The sequence below is a fragment of the Eucyclogobius newberryi genome, unplaced genomic scaffold (genome assembly GCF_026437365.1).
Source record: "Eucyclogobius newberryi isolate DKJ021-1_F unplaced genomic scaffold, fEucNew1.0.hap1 SCAF_15, whole genome shotgun sequence".
Lineage (NCBI taxonomy): Eukaryota > Metazoa > Chordata > Actinopteri > Gobiiformes > Gobiidae > Eucyclogobius > Eucyclogobius newberryi.
Window position 1 is genome coordinate 10,197,159 of NW_027315779.1, and position 20,462 is coordinate 10,217,620.

The 20,462-nt window shown below is 44.4% G+C and overlaps 1 protein-coding gene across 2 annotated transcripts in view; it reads left to right on the forward strand.

The window, feature by feature from the left end:
• sgcd (sarcoglycan, delta (dystrophin-associated glycoprotein)) overlaps positions 1-20,371 on the forward strand; it is a 225,098-nt gene extending 204,727 nt beyond the window's left edge. For both annotated transcript variants that reach the window (XM_072445985.1, XM_072445984.1), the window contains 3 exons: positions 10,767-10,839; positions 14,509-14,632; positions 20,080-20,371. In XM_072445985.1, the coding sequence (XP_072302086.1) occupies positions 10,767-10,839; positions 14,509-14,632; positions 20,080-20,265 (383 nt within the window). In that variant the 3' untranslated portion in view covers positions 20,266-20,371. The remainder of the gene's footprint in view (positions 1-10,766; positions 10,840-14,508; positions 14,633-20,079) is intronic.
• Positions 20,372-20,462: the final 91 nt, after the last annotated feature.

The following is a 20,462-nucleotide window of genomic DNA, read 5'->3' on the forward strand; positions in this document are numbered from 1 at the left end:
GCCGCTCAGTCTGATGAAATAATCGCCGCGAGGGAGGAGGAGGGGGAGGAGGAGGGGTTAGTTTGGAGGAGGAGGGGGAGGAGGGGCTAGTTTGGACGAGGAGGAGGGGTTAGTTTGGAAGAGGAGGAGGGGGAGGAGGGATTAGTTTGGAGGAGGAGGAGGGGTTGGATTGGAGGAGGAGGAGGAGGAGGGGGAGGAGGAGGAGGAGGGGTTAGATTGGAGGAGGGAGAGGAGGGGTTAGTTTGGAGGAGGAGGAGGGGTTAGTTTGGAGGAGGAGGAGGGGTTAGTTTGGAGGAGGAGGAGGGGTTAGTTTGGAGGAGGAGGAGGAGGGGTTAGTTTGGAGGAGGAGGGGTTAGATTGGAGGAGGAGAAGGAGGGGTTAGATTGGAGGAGGCGCGAGTGAAGACACTGAGATGGGTTTTATGGAACGAGAGGTTTGTGAGAGAGACGGAGTCAAAGAGGTTTATGGTTTACCGTAGTTTTCAGACCATTTCCACTCTTTGTTTAAACGCTCAAATCAATGGTTCCCAGTCATTTTTCCTTGAAGGCCCCTGCGTTTACTGGAGACGTGCATCTGCAAAAACGATTCCTAACAAACTTTTATTTCAGCATTATTCGCGCCGTTAGGAGTGTTTCAGTTCCTGTACCGATGTATGCATCATATACAGTGCGTAGTATGAGATTTTTACCATTTATTTTGAATGGTTTCGGCTGCTTGACCCTCAGACACGACAAAGCTCATGCGACGTCCCTACGGGGTGTACAACGTAAGCGATCTTCTCAATTAGCAAGTGAAAATGTGTATGTTTTTTAGGTTTGAGGTATGTTCAGTCCCGGTTTTATCGATCGGACCGAGTTTGGTTTTGGTCGGCGTATTCACGATACTTGACATAGAGTATTCCATAAGTGCATATTCCTAAAGGAGGGTCTTCAAAGTTGACTAAATGTATGTGAAATGTACTGTCCACAAGGCCCTCAATAGCAGAACACAATTGATTTATGAATAAATCACTTTTTCATTTGATGACTCGTAACACGACCATTGATCTAGTTTCACGATCACACGATAAACGCAATACTCATACCTCAAACAAATCCCCGTTACTGCATACATAAATTTGTCCTCATATTCTTAGTACAAGACGATATTCTTCAAGTTGTGGTCCAAATATAAATGGCTCACGTTGAATCCCTCTTTCCTGTGCTTCTGCTCAGTCCATTATCGGTCTGTCAGTCTGTTTTCTCTCCTCCGCCTCCAATCTCTGCGCAAACCTCGAAATATAACAACAAACTGTCCGTCCGACTGATACGATCCACTCCCTTTTCAGACTCGACACTCGGCGCGACACTGCGGGCACAAAACATGCCAACGAATCCTGGAGAAAGAAGTCCCTCTGAGTGATACAATCCGCGCGCTGTTCACGCCGTAACAGCAGCAAATACAGGGCCCTCTGAGCGATACGATCCACGCGCTGTACCGGGATCCATCAGGAACCACGACACTAATGGACAACAAGCTAGAAAATAAAAATGCGCCAGCGTCTGTCCTTCAGATGGACTCGGTTGTCTTTGTTCCTAGTCCTTCCCGTTGATGCGATCCACGCTTAACGTAATTAAGGCTCTGTCTGACCCACGTCCGCGGTCGACGCCCAGTGACACAAGAATATGTCCTTCTGAACGATATGAATGAGACGCTTTTCACTCCCAACCCGTCGCACAGTCCAATCAAAATCTGAGTGGATGTGAAGGCGGCTATTATTTAAGTAGCATCATTTTCTGTCTCGCTAACGCACCCAGCTAAGCTAACCCTATGGGAGGAGCTTCAACCTGAAACTGCTCTGCCTTTGTTTACATGTCGGTCTAGTTATGAGTCTCTGCCCTATACATGAGTTCGCGGCGACGTCATACATCCGGGACTTCCCCATAGCGGCCATTTTGAAAGTGGCACGCGATATACTAGCAACCACCATGACTGCATCCTTTTCTACGGCACAATGAGCTACGAATACTTTGATTCTTTAGACGATAACGGCAAACTAAGGTACACGACAAAGCTATCATTCCTTTGTCAGACAACAGAGCGATGTCCTTACAGAACGCAGGCTTTTGGCATTTTGGCCTCATATATCCTGGATATCGTATGTAGTAAACGTGTTGTTGTGCCCCTTTCAAAATGGCGGACTTGGTTGCTACTGTACAAGTTCCCTGATGTGCGAACACATGTATTGATTTCTTTTGACCTCTCCCTTGCAGCTGTTCAGTACCTGATTTGCATTTAACTGATGTAATGTCTCCTTTGACCAAGGTTTGAGCACACAGTTGTAAACAGAAGATTTAAAGATTTGTTTTGGTTTGTTTCTTCTTTATATATAGAAATTGCCTCCTTACGTCCTGTCCCTCTCGTTGCCTAAAATCTGCCTTTAAAATTAGTCATTTGTGGTTTTGAGATGAAGATGGACAGCTGATTGTAAACCTGTTTTAGAGTGTCTTTGTTGATCGTCTTTTTCACTTCACTGAGATACAAAATGCAATGTACTTTTCTTTTCTTTTACTTGACCAAAACCATGATCTGTCCTTCAAGGTGATACAATCCACACATTGTTCATACGTCTGCCTCTAATTACACTCTAAATTACCCTCTAAATACTGTCCATCCGACACAAACTCCTCAAAACGAAAGCATTTTTGTCGCACTGTCCATAAAATATGCTGAAAAAGAACTACAGGAAAACTCTGTCCTTCCGGGAGATACGATCCAGGCGGCAGATTGATATTCAGGCCGTGCGCGCAGAGGAACGTCTCCTTCTTTGCCGTTCGTGACAAGCACCGAGCGTCCTGGACACTTTCAGACTCACTTCTCAGTTTGTGACACAATCCCCCCAGAGCAAAACAAATGGCGTCTCAACCTGAGAACTAAAAGTGTGAAAAGTGACAGGCCACAGCGTTTAATTCTTTTAGAAATATTCATTACACTGTATATAAATATTGATCCATGTGCGGGTGAAATAAGACTTTAAATGTGTCTCACTGGGGCAAATCAAAAGATGCACTCTATTTACAGTATGGCAATCCTCCAGCTCCTCCCGACGTTGGTGTTAAGCTGTTGTTCTCGACCAACAGGGGGTGCAAGATCGTTTGAGGGCGTCGCAACGTCATGGGGGAAAACTTAACATGTCGAACTAGATGGAAACAAGGCTTTAACGTTGACATATTCTGCTTTAATTGGCTTTTAAACACACTTTTGGTCACCCGGGAACAGATTCTAGGCTGACGTTTATTAGCATAGCCACTAGCAATAGCCAGCAGCTAACGACCAGTGTTTCCACGTCTTTGGCTGGTGTCGTATTGCACTGCATCTTGTATTTGTGAGTGAAAACATTTCATATTCTGATCATTCAGCCTACAAATGAAATTGTACGTTAGTGACATTGTCGTGAACACAACTTGACCACAGACCGAGTCCAGTGAGGATTTAAGGACTTTAAAAGTGCAGGATTTTGACCTGTGACGCAGCAAACCGGTGAAGACGAGCTCGAAAACAGGAATAAAAATAATAACAAATATAGCCGCAAGCGGCAATGATCGGCCCTCGCCACGCCGCCGCCACGCCGCAAGAGGAGGGGGCGCTAACGCGCCCCAATTGTCCTTTTAGTAGGCCTACTGCTGAATCTGTGACGCTGTCACATCTTCTCCCCTTTGTTTTACCATCAAGAAGCAATTTTATTTTGAATTCTTGGCAAAATGTGCGGCTTTGCCGCACAGACACCGTGACTCTTTGAATAAAAATGTGGATACCTTTTGATGGTCCACCCCTGAAGATGAGTCTCACCAAATTTCAGGTTAATATGTCTAACGCCCTAAGAGGAGTTCGTGAAAGTATAAAGTGTAAACATGTTCAGGCAATTTCCCCATTGGAATAACATGGGAGGTTTCGGTCATCGCTACGGCAACGCCATAACAATTATGACATGGGTCTCATTGACTTTTTTGATGGGGATGCCAAAATTGAGTTCTGTGTCAAATTTCATATAATTTCGCAAAACTTGACATTTAACCTCCATTTAAAATCTGTAGGGGGCGCTGTGGCGCCAAATTAATTTATTTCACTTCAAGTAGGTTTAGGGCAAAGAGTTTAACAACTGATTCTAATTTGACACAATTCGGACTTTATCTGCGCAAACGGCAGAAATGTTAAATTTGGGAGATTTCTGAAATTCTAGCTAAAGTTTGCGGCTTCGCCGCACAGAGACCGTGAGAGGTATCAATGTAATTTGAATAACTTTTGATGTCCCACTCCTCAGTAGCCAACGCCCTGGGAGGAGTTTGTAAAAGTACGACGTTTGGAAAAACTCCCGAGTCATGCTTAGCCATTTTTGAAGCAATACATTTCGGGCCGACATTTGGTTGGGCGGATGGCGTTGCCGTAATAATATTTTTTACTTCTCTTGTCACCATCTACCTCTGCGCCAAATTTCATGATTCTACGATCAGATTTTTTTTGGGTCATTTCCTATCTCTCAATGCATTTTTGGTAGATTTGGGGGCGCTGACGCGCCATTTTTTTTTTATTTTACAAAAGGGAAATAGCCAGAATGTAGAGAGGCACGATTTTTAGAGGTGTGCAAATTTTTGTGACTTTTCGTCAATGTTCACTGGGTGAAAAATAGGGGGGTTGGTCCCGAGAAGAAAGAAAGAAAGAAAGAAAGAAGAAAGAATAATATTCCAATGCGAAAACAATGTTTCCCATTTTTCAAATATCATAAACTATACATTTTCGGAAAGCGCTCGCGCTTTCCTACCTCATGGTGTGGGTCCCTGGTCACTGACGGGTACTTTCGTTAATTTTGAGTGGGCTCCGCCCACTTTGTGTTTTTGGCCCTCTATACAGTAATAATGTTACATTTTTGCATTACATGCTTATATGCACGGAACATGCAAGAGATGGGGAACGTATTCGTGAGCTACTTAGCGCAAATGAGTGCTTTATATGGGGATGACGACTTTGCGGTCGTCATCCCAATGTAAAGTGCTTGTTTAGTGCGCACTTTTGCACGGGCTTCGCCCGTTTACAACGGTAGTGTTCCATTTTCCTACTACTAATTAGTATGCGCGGGGCTTGCGTGAGTGAAGGAGTGCGTTAGTGAGTGTTTGGAAGTGGGCGAGCGCTTCGCGCTCGATTTCGCGCACTTTCGCAGCCGTGCTTCGCACGGCCTTACGAGATTAATAGGCCTCTCGCCAGCTTGTGGCGCTCGGGCCTAATAAAGTGTGAATTAAGCTAACACGAAACGAGATGGTAACACAAAACTATGCAAACCAAACCTTTCATGAGTGAAGTTACTTTTTTCAAGACTCTGATCTAATTTGTCCTTTTGTTTTAAATTACATTAAAATCACAGTCAATTGTTGTCGTACTCACAGTTTTAGTTTAAAATCGACACGAGCGTTGGTTGCCTCGTTTGGGGCATTGAAATGGTGAGTTGGCTCATGCTGGTGTTTGAGAGCAACTGACCGTAAAAAAACTGGTAAAATCGACAATTTGGAGAGAACCCCCGAGAGGCAGCCGCCCCTGGGGATTGAGCTTTACAGTGTTTAGAATCGTCTGATCCGAAGGAGGACTCTTGGTTCACGGGTGATAGAGGAGACTCTGTGAGGTGTATCTCTCTCTCTCTCTTCTTCTTCTTCTTCTTCAATAACAGCCGCTCATCTGCTTCCGGCGCTCTAAATGCTGAGGCCACGGCGTCTCCGCGGACGGCCACGACTCATCTCATTTCACCCCTCGCTCGTGGCTCCTCCCGCGGACTCACTCGGGCCTCGCGTTTTCACCCCTCTGGACGCCGCCAGCGTTTCACGATTTTCAGCCTCGAATTGAGCTGTATTTTCAAATGATGACTTTTTCTGCGCGTGGAGAAGAATGAAACGTCGGTGCACACTGCCCCCCCCCGGCACAAAACGCACCGCGCAGAACTCAGCGGAATGGACGGCGAAGGGAGGGAAACGCCGGGATCGGGCGGTTTAGGATGACTGCAGCGGAACCATCGGGTTATTAAAGCTATATTTCAATAAAGTACTTCTCGGGCCCCGCAGTTGACACTTCGCCGCGCATAATTCATCCTTTCGTGGTTATTTCAAGCGCGCGTCCGTGTGCTCGAAAGCCCGTAACTGTAAGCCAATCAAAGGCCGCCATAAAAAAGGGTCCGTAATGATCTCCTATTGTATGCAAAAAAAATGATTGCTGCGTTTGTGAGTTTGAAACGCAAACGTTGAAAGAGTCCGCTCTGTTATTACGACAATTACCAAGTTTGTATTGGGTCGTATAAAGTCGTGGTGGGGGGCGTGGTCGGGCGTGGGTGACTCTTTTAAGACGTTTCCTGGTCTTTACACTTGTCCCTTTGCTTTGGCCGTCTCATGTTTTAGAACTTAAAATAATGTATGCACTGAAAATACAACACGACTTTTTCGCAGCCAGGCGTTCCCTCGTCACAATTTTGGTGGTTGGCGCTCCATCTACTGGCCGCAGAGGGAATTGCCGTGGGGAAATGGACAAAAGCTAGCTTGCCCCGACCACGATTTGAGGCAGAAATGCTCAGAACGAGTCTAGTGATGGGGTGGAATTTATATATTTGACATCACAATGTCTAGGGAAATTTAAACTGAGTGATTTCTGAGGCTCAGAGGGAGAGAAAGCAGGATTCAAGCAGCAATAGTACATCAAGCTTAATACAGCGATACGTTTTTAATGAGGAATGTGTCCTGTAAACATCAACATCGCCGCGGCAACATCGGCATTATACTCAGCGACCGGAAAACAATGATGTTTTTTAACGAGCACCTTCGTCAAACCGTTTAAATGACACAGATGCAGCCCTCGCGGTTGAGTGCGAGCGTTGCCGCGGCGTCGAGCTCAAACATAAAGTGACATTGGTTTTCTCCTTGAGTTACGCGGCGGTTGAAAGCGTCTCCAGAAGCCGAATGCGACGCTTTTGTTTCGTCTCCTTTCGAGCACCGAGATGTCTAATGTTTTCAGATCCATTCAAACGCCTCATCTTCACTCAAACCTTTCAGAGTAAAACAAAGCCCCAATGTCAACCGTGGCACGCACAGGCTTTTACTCTGAAATGTGATTTATACTTTTAAATCTTCTTCTCGTCTCTCGTTTTCAATATTGAAATTTAATTTGGGGCGTCGCGTCTCTGAGGAGATGGTTTTGTAAAAAATGTAAAAAAATATAGTAAATATCTGTGTGGTTTGAAATGCTCCGTCGTGCTAATGTGGCTAACGGCTAATGTTGCTAATGACAACAAAAGCACTTCACTTTTTAAACTGAACTTTACTACATTTGTAACACAGTATATATTATAACAGGCAAGTGGAACTAGACCAGAGACCGATAAGACCAAATAAAGAAATAAACTACCATTCAGTCACATGCCCCGCCCCCCTGTGTCTGTCTCATCCTCATGTGACTGTCCCGCCCCCTGTGTGTCTGTCCTGCCCCCTGTGTGTCTTTATTGCAGGGTCCAAACTATGGCCCGAGGGCAACGTGCGGCCCTCAGACCAGTGATTGTTGGCCCTTGATGCTACTGCCATATTCTAAATCACAAACACAGTCGAATCCACTTTAACAAATCACACTTTATTGTCGTCCTTTTAGTTTGTGATTTTGCTTTGTTTTTGTGCCACGTTTGAAAAAGGTTTGCACAGCCCCGAGCCACAGTTTCCATGGGAATGATGTCCCAGTCCACCAAACAGATCTTTTAACATTACCATTGCATTGTTTTTCATGTTAAATACTAAAAACCTGCAGCGAGATTTTTCCTTTTGCTCTATAGATAGACATAGATTGATGATGATTTATAGATAAGTTTCTTTGTTTTACGGTTATTTCTGACGAGACTCCCGCGTCATATTTACCGTTAGCCGTTACCGTTAGCCGTTTGCCGTCGTCGTTAGCATTTCCCGCAGTTCAGACACAGTTTAGGGCCCGTGGGTGAGTTTAGCCCTGGATTTAACTCTCTGTGAGGCAGATTGTGAGTCGTACACCTGCTCCAGTTATTATGCACTTCTCACCGAGGCCGTCTGACGCATAAATCCACTTATTTGCGGAGGAAACAAATGAGTAAGAGCCGTTTGTTTTTCGCAGCAAGGTCCAGATACAATCGGGGACGTTTTGGGGCGTAAGTTTTAGAGGTCAAAATCTGAATTATTTTGCCGGGAAGACGAGATGGATTAAATGAAAATGGATAAAACCATTAGCTTTCAAAACATGTTAATGCACAAAAGGCAAATAGTACATTTCTAAAACATGAATATTCAAATCGGTATCGAACAAAACGTGTGGCTATGTAAACCGAACCCTGGATTTAACGATTGTTTCAGTAATCGACTGTCAAGCGGTTACTTTTACTGCACATTGAGGGTTTTTAAAAACATTATCCACAAAATAAATGATGATTTATGGCGACTGAAAGATTCTAGAAAGAGAATATTTACGAAGTGAATCGGTGAAAATCAGAAATAGTTGATTGTTGCGTTTTGATTGAATAATTTGTAAGTTTAGTAATCCGATTTTTTTAGGTGCCAAGATCCAAAAATACATGTAATTCTTCCAACATCAAGGTAATAATTTGTCAATTTGCTCGGGATGGGCAAAAATGAAAGAAAAAAAAAAATCAATCATATTTCAATGTGTTTTTTTTATCAACCCAATGACAATATTCAGACAATATTATGAGATAATGTGACATAATGTGTGAAGTATTGCAGAAAATGTCAACGGATGTAAAAAATTCTAACACAAAAATGAAGAAATATTAACGTTTGGTTTATTTACAGCGCCCAAGATCACAACAAACAGAATGTCCAATGAAACAGTAATTAGCAGATTAACAATGTTCACAGGAATTAAACAAATGGAGAATTGTCCCAGAGCGCCCCCTGTCTGCAGAGCCTCCTTCTGCAGGAAAACCAGGACTGAACCAGGGCTAAACCAAGATTAAACCAGGACTGAACCAAGACTAAACCAGGTCTAAACCAGGACTAAACCAGGACTAAACCAAGATTAATCCAGGACTAAACCAGGACTAAACCAAGATTAAACCAGGACTAAACCAGGTCTAAACCAAGATTAAACCAGGACTGAACCAAGACTAAACCAGTTCTAAACCAGGACTAAACCAGGACTAAACCAAGATTAAACCAGGACTAAACCAGGACTAAACCAAGATTAAACCAGGACTAAACCAGGTCTAAACCAAGACTAAACCAAGATTAAACCAGGACTAAACCAAGATTAAACCAGGATTAAGCCAGAAGTAAACCAGGACTAAACCAGAACTGAACCAGGACTAAACCAGAACTGAACCAGGACTAAACCAAGATTAAACCAGGACTGAACCAAGACTAAACCAGGACTAAACCAGGACTAAACCAGGACTGAACCAGGACTGAACCCAGATTAAACCAGGATTAAACCAGGACTAAACCAGGACTAAACCAGAACTGAACCAGGAGTAAACCAAGATTAAACCAGGACTGAACCAAGACTAAACCAGGACTGAACCAAGACTAAACCAGGACTGAACCAAGACTAAACCAGTTCTAAACCAGGACTAAACCAGGACTAAACCAAGATTAAACCAGGACTAAACCAAGATTAAACCAGGACTAAACCAGGTCTAAACCAAGACTAAACCAAGGTTGAACCAAGATTAAACCAGGACTAAACCAGGACTAAACCAAGATTAAACCAGGACTAAACCAGGACTAAACCAAGATTAAACCAGGACTAAACCAGGACTGAACCAAGATTAAACCAGGACTAAACCAGGTCTAAACCAAGACTAAACCAAGGTTGAACCAAGATTAAACCAGGACTAAACCAGGACTAAACCAAGATTAAACCAGGACTAAACCAGGTCTAAACCAGGACTAAACCAGGAGTGAACCAGGACTGAACCCAGATTAAACCAGGATTAAACCAGGACTAAACCAGGACTAAACCAGAACTGAACCAGGAGTAAACCAAGATTAAACCAGGACTGAACCAAGACTAAACCAGGACTAAACCAAGACTAAACCAGGACTGAACCAAGACTAAACCAGGACTGAACCAAGACTAAACCAGTTCTAAACCAGGACTAAACCAGGACTAAACCAAGATTAAACCAGGACTAAACCAAGATTAAACCAGGACTAAACCAGGACTAAACCAGGACTAAACCAGGACTGAACCAGGACTGAACCAAGATTAAACCAGGACTAAACCAGGACTAAACCAGGACTAAACCAAGATTAAACCAGGACTAAACCAGATCTGAACCAGGAGTAAACCAAGATTAAACCAGGACTGAACCAGGACTGAACCAGGACTGAACCAAGATTAAACCAGGACTGAACCAAGACTAAACCAGGACTAAACCGGGACTGAGCCAGGAGCTTTTTTTTTTACAATCACCTGCCTGATTTTCAATTTTAACATATTTCCAAAATAATGACGCGCTTAAACAACTTTGATGCATGTCTCACTTTTATCTCTGAATCCGTCTGTGACTCTGGTTCATCTTGAGACAACAGTTCCAGAGGCTCATAAATCTGTGATAAGAACAACGGCCAGAGAAATCCAAAAGTGAACTGGGTCTTGTGATCAGAGCGCCTCCAAAACTGCAGCCCAAACACACCTTCTTTTACTTCCAGCGCTTGTTGTTCATCAGAAACGCTTTTCTCTTCCCGAGCTGCAGATGTTGATGCGATGTGTTCTGTGCGTTGCAGGGGCTGAAGGAGCTGTGTTCTCAAAGTCTGTGGAGACGCCTCATGTTCGAGCCGAACCCTTCAAAGAGCTCAAGTGAGTCGCAACCTTTATTCATTTATTCACAAACAGGTACAGAACAGCAAGAGAGACTTAACAGCTGAACAGAAGACACAATGTGGAACCACTCGCTTGTCTCCCTGGAACGTTTCACAGTATGACATGATATTATTACTTTTATTACATTTTATTGATTAAAAAATACCTTGAATCTTTTCGATTTAATCTGTCAGTCGCGGGCGTGTCAGAACTACAGTGGGTGGGGCAGGTCCAAACACTCCTTTAACTTACAGCTGAACTAAGTAACTTCAGCGATAGAGCTCTCCCTGCAGTTCCATTGTATTTTTTTTTTTAAATCTTTTTACAAAAACATTAAACGTTGTCACAGGTACAATAAATAAAAATAAAAATAAAAAAAAAGAGCCAGGGTTTCTCAGGAGAGTTTTCTCTGGCTGGTTTTCCGCCAAGTGACAGAAGGGGGCGACGACGGCCACTTCAAATGCCCCGAAATACACATTTAGCCATCACAGGGAGTGACAGAGAGGTTTAATAAGGTTTAATGTGACTTAGTTCTTCTTTAATGTGGTGTAAAAGTCATCCACATAATCCTGACTAAATGTTCTGCGGCACAGTTTAATAGACCATTGTTTTAGCTTGTGTTTAACGGCACAAAGAGGGCAGTTTAATCCCTAATGTGCTTTGATTTACAACGCTAAATGAAACAAAAAACGCTCCGAGGGCCACATTGGGACCCCAGGCCGTAGTTTGGACCCCCCCGCTCTCGATGATGAGTCAGACAAACAGCACCTGAACTGCACTTTGCCACAGAATACGTAAATAACGGCGCGTTCACAAGGGTAAAAGTGCAAGAGATAAATAATGAGGAATTGAGTTGTTTTGTGAGCCTAAAACTATGCAAACTTCAAGAGCAATTTTTCAGCCGCTTTCAAATCCTCAGGCAAAAACAGGTGAAACTCGCACATTTCGAGGGGTTTTTCCAGGTGATTTGGAAGTTGGAAAATCTGTCAATCTTGCGCGACCTCGGGGTAAACGAAGACGGACGGAGCTAAACTTTTTACTGCTCTATACCACGGTTTATGGGAGTCTTAAAAAAGCGGATTTAGACCGAGCTGTGCAAACTCTGGTCCTCGTCGTAAATGTAGTTTTTTGACTCTGAGACGGTGTGGCAGAAATCATTTACCAAATTCAAGACTGTATGTACATTCATGCAGCTCTGTGTGGACAGTGTTTATTTACAGTTTCATTTCCATTTTTTAAAACAAGAAAAGATAAAAAAGAATCCATCATGCAGCTTGTTCCCGTTACATACAGCGGTTCAGAGTCTCCACCCAGATCTCCACCCACGGACGGCTGTTGTTAGTGTTCGGGTCCTGGACTTTTAAAGGTTGACGTCAGGACAATGTTTTAAACTCCAGACAATGTCAAATTTTCAAAGTTAAAACCTCTTTTTATTTTAAAACATTGTCCAGATCAAACCACCTTTGAAACCTTTTCTAACGACCCGATCAACTTTTATCACTGAATATAAATCACTTTGTCATTGCTCTCAGATTTCTCTGTCTGGAAATCACATTGTATGATTTTTAAATAATTTATTTGCATGTTATTACTGAAAATAAGTATCAGCAAGAATTCTGGCTCACTTAGACCTGTTGGTCTGTCTTTAAAAAGTCAACCTCTGCTCCACTTATTCATCTAAATGAGTCGCACCTGTTTGAGCTCGTGAGCTGCATAAAGACTCCACCCCACAATCAGTCAAACTCCGCCCACTGCCATGGGTAAGACCAAAGAGCTGTCAGAGCGCTTTGGGGGTGCAAACATCATGCTTTGGGGGTGAAAACATTGGGCTTTGGGGGACTTTTCTGCACAGGGGACAGGACGACTGCTCTGTATTAAGGAGAGAGTGAATGGGGCTATGGATTAACAGGTTTTGCCAGGAGAACCAAGAAGTGGCTCTGTAAGAAGCATCTCAAGGTTCTGGAGTGGCCTAGCCAGTCTCAGACCTAAATCCAATAGAAAGTCTTTGGAGGGAGCTGAAACTCTGTGTTGCTTAGCGACAGCCCTGAAACCTGACAGATCTAGAGAAGATCTGTGTGGAGGAGTGGCCAAAGTCCTGCTGCAGTGTGTGCAAACTCAAGAACTACAGGAGACATTTGACCTATGTAAACAAAAACGTCTGTACCAAACATTAACACTGATTTCTCAGCTGTTCAAATACTTATTTGCATCAGAAATCATACAATGTGATTCTCGGACTTGTGTATTTGTGCAGAGTCATGTGCTGCACTGGAAGGAGAACTTTTTCATCATCCATCCGTCATGTCGGTCTCATCAGTTTTATGATTTTCAGTGAAGTTTATAGATTCCAAGCAGCAAAATGACGCCCCAAGTTTGTCCTTCGTGTCCGAGCTCTGTAAACATTTACCCCAGAAATGACTTTCTGTTTTGTATGTTTGGTGTAAATATGATTAAGGCAAAAACGGAACTATTTAAATTGAAAACCCCAATGTAGCTGAACTGTTCTAGTTTGATCCTCAGAGACTGAAAACTGTGAAATGGAAGATAAAAAATACCAACACGTTATTGACAAAGCATCATTTATTCGCTCATATTTCTTTCATTTGATGTAAATATGCAGTTTGTTTATGTCCCTCTAAATTGTTTTACATTTAGGACGCAGATTGAAACACGTCCCAGAGAGGGACACAGAGATTGGGTTCAGTTTGTGAGAAACGTCGTTGATGAAAAGGTGGCGACATCATAAATGCATTTGAATAAACGGCATCCTTCCATTCCTGTCATTCCCGTATCGAGGGACCTGCTTTTTACTTTTTTACAGAAGAATATTTGAGACGAAACACGACTCCAAACATGCAATTATGTCAAAAAAGCGTCAGAGCGAGTTTCAGGGCTCAAGGGTTTCAATCTCAAACACTTTTCCTCGCCAGCCTCTGATGGAGCCGTTTGTGAGCAGGAAGTGACTCAGAGCACGTCGAGCCTTATTAGCCCTGTTTCCAAGGTGTGGAATTAAAAGTAACTATCTCCACGGCGACGAACCAAATCTAAACTTCATGTACAGAACGCAGACAAGCCAACATCACGCCACGCCCCCTTCACACCTCCAGCTCTCCATAAAAGGACAAACTGAGCTGATTTTGAGTGACACATAGACCGGAGGGAGGGGCTTAGGAGACACACCCGTCCAATCATCTAAACACGCAGCCGCCGCCATGAAAACACAGGTAAAGCGTCTCTGAGGAGAATATAGGCCGTCCTTGGGCGCTGTCCCTGGTCCTGAAGCGTGAAGGCGTACAGTCCGTCTCTTCTTGACATTTCTTTATGGATAATATTATTCTTTTGTTATAATAGAGTCATTTCTACACTTGTAATTGGTCAAAACTTCCACAATCTGTCCACGATCTTCTTGTTTCCTTACCACACACTTCACCTTGACATTTGAATTAAAGGCAAAAGGCACTTTTCACACTTAAAATCTTTGTACACAGAATCTGTTGTACAAAATTGGACTAAAAACATTTCTCAATAACAAAGAGTCAATTGAGTGGTAATATTCAAATTAATAAATAAAATGTAGCGGGGCAGAAATGAGGGCTACGCAGAAGAATTGACTCATCGTGACTTTAATAGTAAGAATAGTCACGTTGATGATTGTGTCTGTTGCAGGCTGGAGTCCCCAACCCGCTCGCTGCTGATGGAGGCCCCCAAAGGGATCCAGATCCTGGCTGAAGCCGGAGACATTCAGGCCATCTGCCGGAACGAGCTGCGCCTGGAGTCCAAAGACGGAGAGGTCTTTATATTTGACATCCTCAAACTATTGTTCCAGGGCATCCGGACTTTGAGATGGTTTAGACCTGGTTTAGTCCTGGTTTAGTCCTGGTTTAGACCTGGTTTAGACCTATGTTAGTCCTGGTTGCTCCGACAGTCCAACAAAAATAATATATAAAGGAGTGTCGCGGCGCGCGGCCAAAACTGCCATGTTATTTTGTGCCGTGGCTCCTGAAACTGCTGCGCTATTTGACCGCGCCATTTTAGACCGCACCGGGTTAAGGTCAGGGTTAGGATTAGGGTTAAGGTTAGGGTTAAGGTTAGGGTTATGGTTAGGATTAGGATTAGGGTTAGGGTTAGGGTTAGGGTTAGCGTTAGCCATGAGGCTATAGTGCCGCGGTTCCTGAAACTGCTGGGCTATTTGACCGCGCCGCAGCTCTGCAGTCACGGCCAATATATAAATACATTTTGACCTCTGACGCCGCAGAAAGGATAATAAAGTTAAAATAAAAAAGGTGGAATAAAAGGCCTATTCAAATGTTTCAATGTAAGGCTTATATTTTATTGACAAAAAGGTAGAAAAGATCATTCCCCTCTGCAGCGTAAAACTCATCGCTTTAGGTGAGTTGATTATACTTAGTGTATAACACGGCACGAGCTCGAAGATACTTGAGTTTGTGCTCAGAGTACGAACTCTCAGAAAGTCAGACGGTTAAACCAACCAGAAAAGTTAAAAAAGCTTTTATTCCTTTTCAGTTCTGAGATTTTTCCAAACAGACAAATGCCTCGTTTTTTCCCGTTGTCAGAACCATAAGCACAACCACACAAGCGTCTTCAAGGTCAAAAGAAACACGTCTGCCAAAAGCACCTGTCCAAAATGGAAATGAAACATTTAATGCATGTTTTATTGAACATTGAACCCGTGAACCAGCGTAAGTACTTATTTATGTAGGTGCTTTGTTTGAACAATTGGAAACAGTTTATTTGAGTTTGTCTTATCCTGAGTTTGTACAAACCTGCTCCAGAGGTCATCAAGAGGAGTGGCTAAAAGAAATTTAAAAAATCACATTTGCACTTGTGGTTCCGCCTTCATCACCTTTTTATAAAGGAAAATTGCCTTTATTCCCTGGGAACGACAGTAAACGTACTCAAAATCATCACAAAAATAGAAATCGCGGAGGTCGAAATCTGCTTTTGTGTCTCCGAAGCGTTTTTCCATTACTGTCTGTCCACAAACTCGATAGCATCTCCCGCTGCGTCCGCTGGAAAACTTTTGTAAATTAACTTTTCTTGTCCCGACGCCACGCCGCCTGCTCAGCGCCCGCACTCCCGTCGGCCAAAGCCTTTCCTGCCATCCAAAACCGTGCCTCTCTCCTGCGCCAACGCGAGCAGACATCCCGCGTCTGGCAAGCGGCGGATTCCCATTTTCCTGGAACAGTAGGATTGGGTTTTTCTCGCTCCATTGTCCGTCCTTCTTTCTGGCGTTTTCCACGTCTCGTCTTTGATGGCGTCCGGCGGCGGGTTTGTGGCCCGGAGACGTTTAAAGAGGCGCTTCGGACGCTCCTGCGCACGGAAATGGCGTAAACGTTGCCTCAATCGAATAAAGACATGCCCGAGTTCTACTTTTTACCCATGAGGCCGATGCCAGCGATTCACCAACAGTTTGCGCGACTGGGACGAGTGAACGGGGGAAATATCGTGTTTTCCAAACTATAAGTCACACCAGCCAAAAAAATAGAGAAGAAAAAAACATATTTTATTTGCACGGGAGTATGAATTGCTGTTGCAAGTGTGAAAACAACAAATAATATCACATATAAGTCACTCTGGAGTACAAGTATAAGAATATAAGTATGAATACAAGTATAAGTCGCACCCTGGCCAAAACTATGAAAAAAGGTGCGACTTATAGTCCGGAAAATACGTTACTCCTGGTTTGTACTCAGCTTTCCGTAGTTTTATTGGACCAAACAGATCATGATGCAGGGACAAGCGTAAAATAAAATTACGTTTAAAAAAATCCATGTTTTGACAATAGAATATGTAAAAAGACAAAGAAAATCACTGCTCAGATTTGTTCCATTTTCGGGTTTTGTCACCCATTTTTTTTTTGGAATGGATGTTTTGGTCAGAGATCCTCAGCTTTTTCTGTATTTAATTCCCTTCCTGCTTTAAAAATATATAGACATGAGAACAAAATTGAAGAAAACAAACAAAACAGGACCAGAAAGTGAAATGATAAAACATTTAATCCGTCCCGGTGTCTGATACATTTGTCCACGTTTAAGAAGTTTGGAGTGAAAGTGGGACGAGCCTCTTTAGCGTGTGCAAAAATACATTTCTCTTTGTGCTTTTTTCCCCGTCTTCGACCGCTCCGTCTCCCGTCGGCCACGCGTCGCCCATAAAAGGATTTCATCTGTAGGTCTGATGTCAGATCGTTTCATCAACCCCAAAGAGGATTAGCCTCAAAAGTCTTTAAAAATTTCCACAAGTTTCCACGCGCTTGAACGAGGCTGGAAGTGATGACCGTATTTGGACCTGAGCGATCGAACTGATGGGTCGGATTCATGCTGGTCAAACTGTCCTGGATACAGATCACGTGTGGACAGAAACACCTGATTTGACCTTCAGTGTGAGCGTAGCCTTATTGTGTTCATCGAATATACTTTGCACGGATATAAAGCTCCTGTGCGCCTCCTGAACCTGCTTTACATCTCTGCAAACGTGTTCTTTTAACCCAGTTCTACAGCGGTGTTTTGACCTCATTTAGGCTTTCTTTCATCCCGTTTATGAGCTCGTCCGCTCTGCTCCATCTCCGAGCCTCACAAATCACTCCGTCTAAATGTTCCTCGGCTTGTGACATCACAGATTGGAAACCAGAAAACGTCACTGGACTCGCACCATGTTCAAACTGTTTACAACAAACAAACACATAAATTTATTTAAAGTGTGTTTTCCAAATGTAAGTTAGAAAATGTGAAATGGTGTGGAATAATACATTCTCAGTTTACGATATTATAGATTTAATCGCAGTCTTGTGTTTCAAATGCCCTGCTTGACTAAAAAGTGAACTTGTGCTGAAGTTTGACGCTGGCGTGTGTCGTTTTGAAATGAGTTTTGAAAAGTGTCGGCAGCGAATGAAGCGGAGCGGCCTCAGGACTGTCCCCTGTGGAACCCCCGTCGCCCGTTATCACGACGCAACAGTCGCTCACAGTTTCCCCGTCCTCTGCCGTGTTTGCGGTTCACCTCGCAGCTTCACGCTCCGCCTCGTCTCGCTCAAAGCCCCCCCCCCCCCCCCCCCCCTCGCTCCGCCTCGTCTCGCTCAAAGCCCCCCCCCCCCCTCCGCCGGGGCGTTCAGGCTTTCAGTCATCCGAGACCCGCTTTAGACCTGTTCCGGGTCATTTGCGCCGTTGCTTCGCCGCGCGTCCCATAATGGATTCTGATGGCTTTTATTTTTCTCCCGTTTTAACGGGCCGGTCCTCTGCGGAGATAGGCCGAGCCCGGGGGAGGTGGAGCGGGAGGTGGAGGTGGAGGAGGCAGTTTGATGCTCCGTCAGATTGCTCCGACGTGGGAGGTGAAATCATCTGTTTTATTGAGCACAAACCAAGCTGTGAACACTTTCCCCGCGCACTCACAAACGTCCGCCTTGATGCTGCGATGCACAAACACTCTTGTGTCTGGAACACCGACGGTGCAGGAACATCGTCTTGTATTTCACACACTTGACCCTTTACTATTATTAGGCCCGAGCGCCACAAGCTGGCGAGAGGCCTATTAATCTCGTAAGGCCGTGCGAAGCACGGCTGCGAAAGTGCGCACGTAGTGCGCACGAAATCGAGCGCGAAGCGCTCGCCCACTTCCAAACACTCACTAACGCACTCCTCCACTCATGCACGCCCCGTGCATACTAATTAGTTGTAGGAAAATGGAACATTACCGTTGTAAACGGGCGAAGCCCGTGCAAAAGTTCGCACTAAACGAGCACTTTACATTGGGATGACGACCGCGAAGCGGTCGTCATCCCCATATAAAGCACTCATTTGCGCTAAGTAGCTCACGAATACGTTCCCCATCTCTTGCATGTTCCGTGCATATAAGCATGTAATGCAAAAATTGAACATTATTACTGTATAGAGGGCCAAAAACATAAAGTGGGCGGAGCCCACTCAAAATTATCGAAAGTACCCGTCAGTGACCAGGGACCCACACCATGAGGTAGGAAAGCGCGAGCGCTTTCCGAAAATGTATAGTTTATGATATTTGAAAAATGGGAAACATTGTTTTCGCATCGGAATATTATTCTTTCTTTCTTTCTTTCTTCTTCTTCTCGGGACCAACCCCCCTATTTTTCACCCAGTGAACATTGATGAAAAGTCACAAAAATTTGCACACCTCTAAAAATCGTGCCTCTCTACATTCTGGCTATTTCCCTTTTCTAAAATAAAAAAAATTGGCGCGTCAGCGCCACCAAATGTACCAAAAATGCATTGAGAGATGGGAAATGACCCAAAAAAAATCTGATCGTAGAATCATGAAATTTGGCGCAGAGGTAGATGGTGACAAGAGAAGTAAAAAATATTATTACGGCAACGCCGTCCCCCGAACCAAATGTCGGCCATATTGCTTCAAAAATGGCTAAACATGACTTCGGAGTTTTTCCAAACGTCGTACTTTTACGAACTCCTCCCAGGGCGTTGGCCCTAAAAAGCTGAAATTTGGTGAAAATGCTACTGAGGAGTGGGACATCAAAAGTTATCCAAATTACATTGATACCTCTCACGGTCTCTGTGCGGCAAAGCCGCAAACTTTAGCTAGAATTTCAGAAATCTCCCAAATTTAACATTTCTGCCGTTTGCGCAGATAAAGTCCGAATTGCGTCAAATTAGAATCAGTTGTTAAACTCTTTGTCCTAAACCTACTTGAAGTGAAATAAATTCATTTGGCGCCACAGCGCCCCCTACAGATTTTATATGGAGGTTAAATGTTTAGTTATGTTTAGCGTAATAAAAGGACAATTGGGGCGCGTTAGCGCCCCCTCCTCTTGCGGCGTGGCGGCGGCGGCGTGGCGAGGGCCGATCATTGCCGCTTGCGGCTATATTTATTATTATTATTGATGATTTACTCGTTCTTGTTCTCGTATCGCTTCAGAACGAGCAATTTCGACGCAACCTTAACCGACCGCTGGCTCCCAAAGTGTTTCAAATCGGCGCCAAACATTCAGTAAATGGTCCATTCGACCCCAACGTGGAGATCAAAGTGCACTTGGCGGCGGTGGAAAGGTCAGCGGCGTGACTGTGGAGTTACAGGCCAAATCACGTGTCGTACAACTGATTTGTTTGTTTTTTATGTTTTGTATTTTTGCTCCAAAGGCTTGTCCCGCAGCAGGATAGGGAAAAAAATTTGCCCCGCCCCGCCCCTTTTTCCCCGTTGTTGATATTTGTGTTTATAATTATCGTTCCTCTGCCGTAGATTTCTCTGGACGCCCACCGGATCCGCCTGATGCGTCTGCCGGAGGGAAAGGCCTCGAGCGGCTCGTCCTCGTCTGGGACCCGGCAAACCGTCTACGAGGTGTGCGTGTGCCCCAACGGACGGCTGTTCCTGTCCCAGGCCGGCGTGGGCTCCACCTGCCAGATCAGCTACGCCGTCTGCCTCTAGGACCGCCCCGCCCCCCCGCCCCGCCCCGCCCCCCGACGGGGCACCGACAAACTGGAACGAGAGGCGACGCGCAGATGCATTTTTCACTGAAGCTGCCAACGGACTGTATTTTGTGCCAATATTTAAATGAAACTCACGGGTTTTGTACTCGGGACGCCTTTGAGACCGGCGGGCGGAGTCGAAGTGGTGAGGGCGGA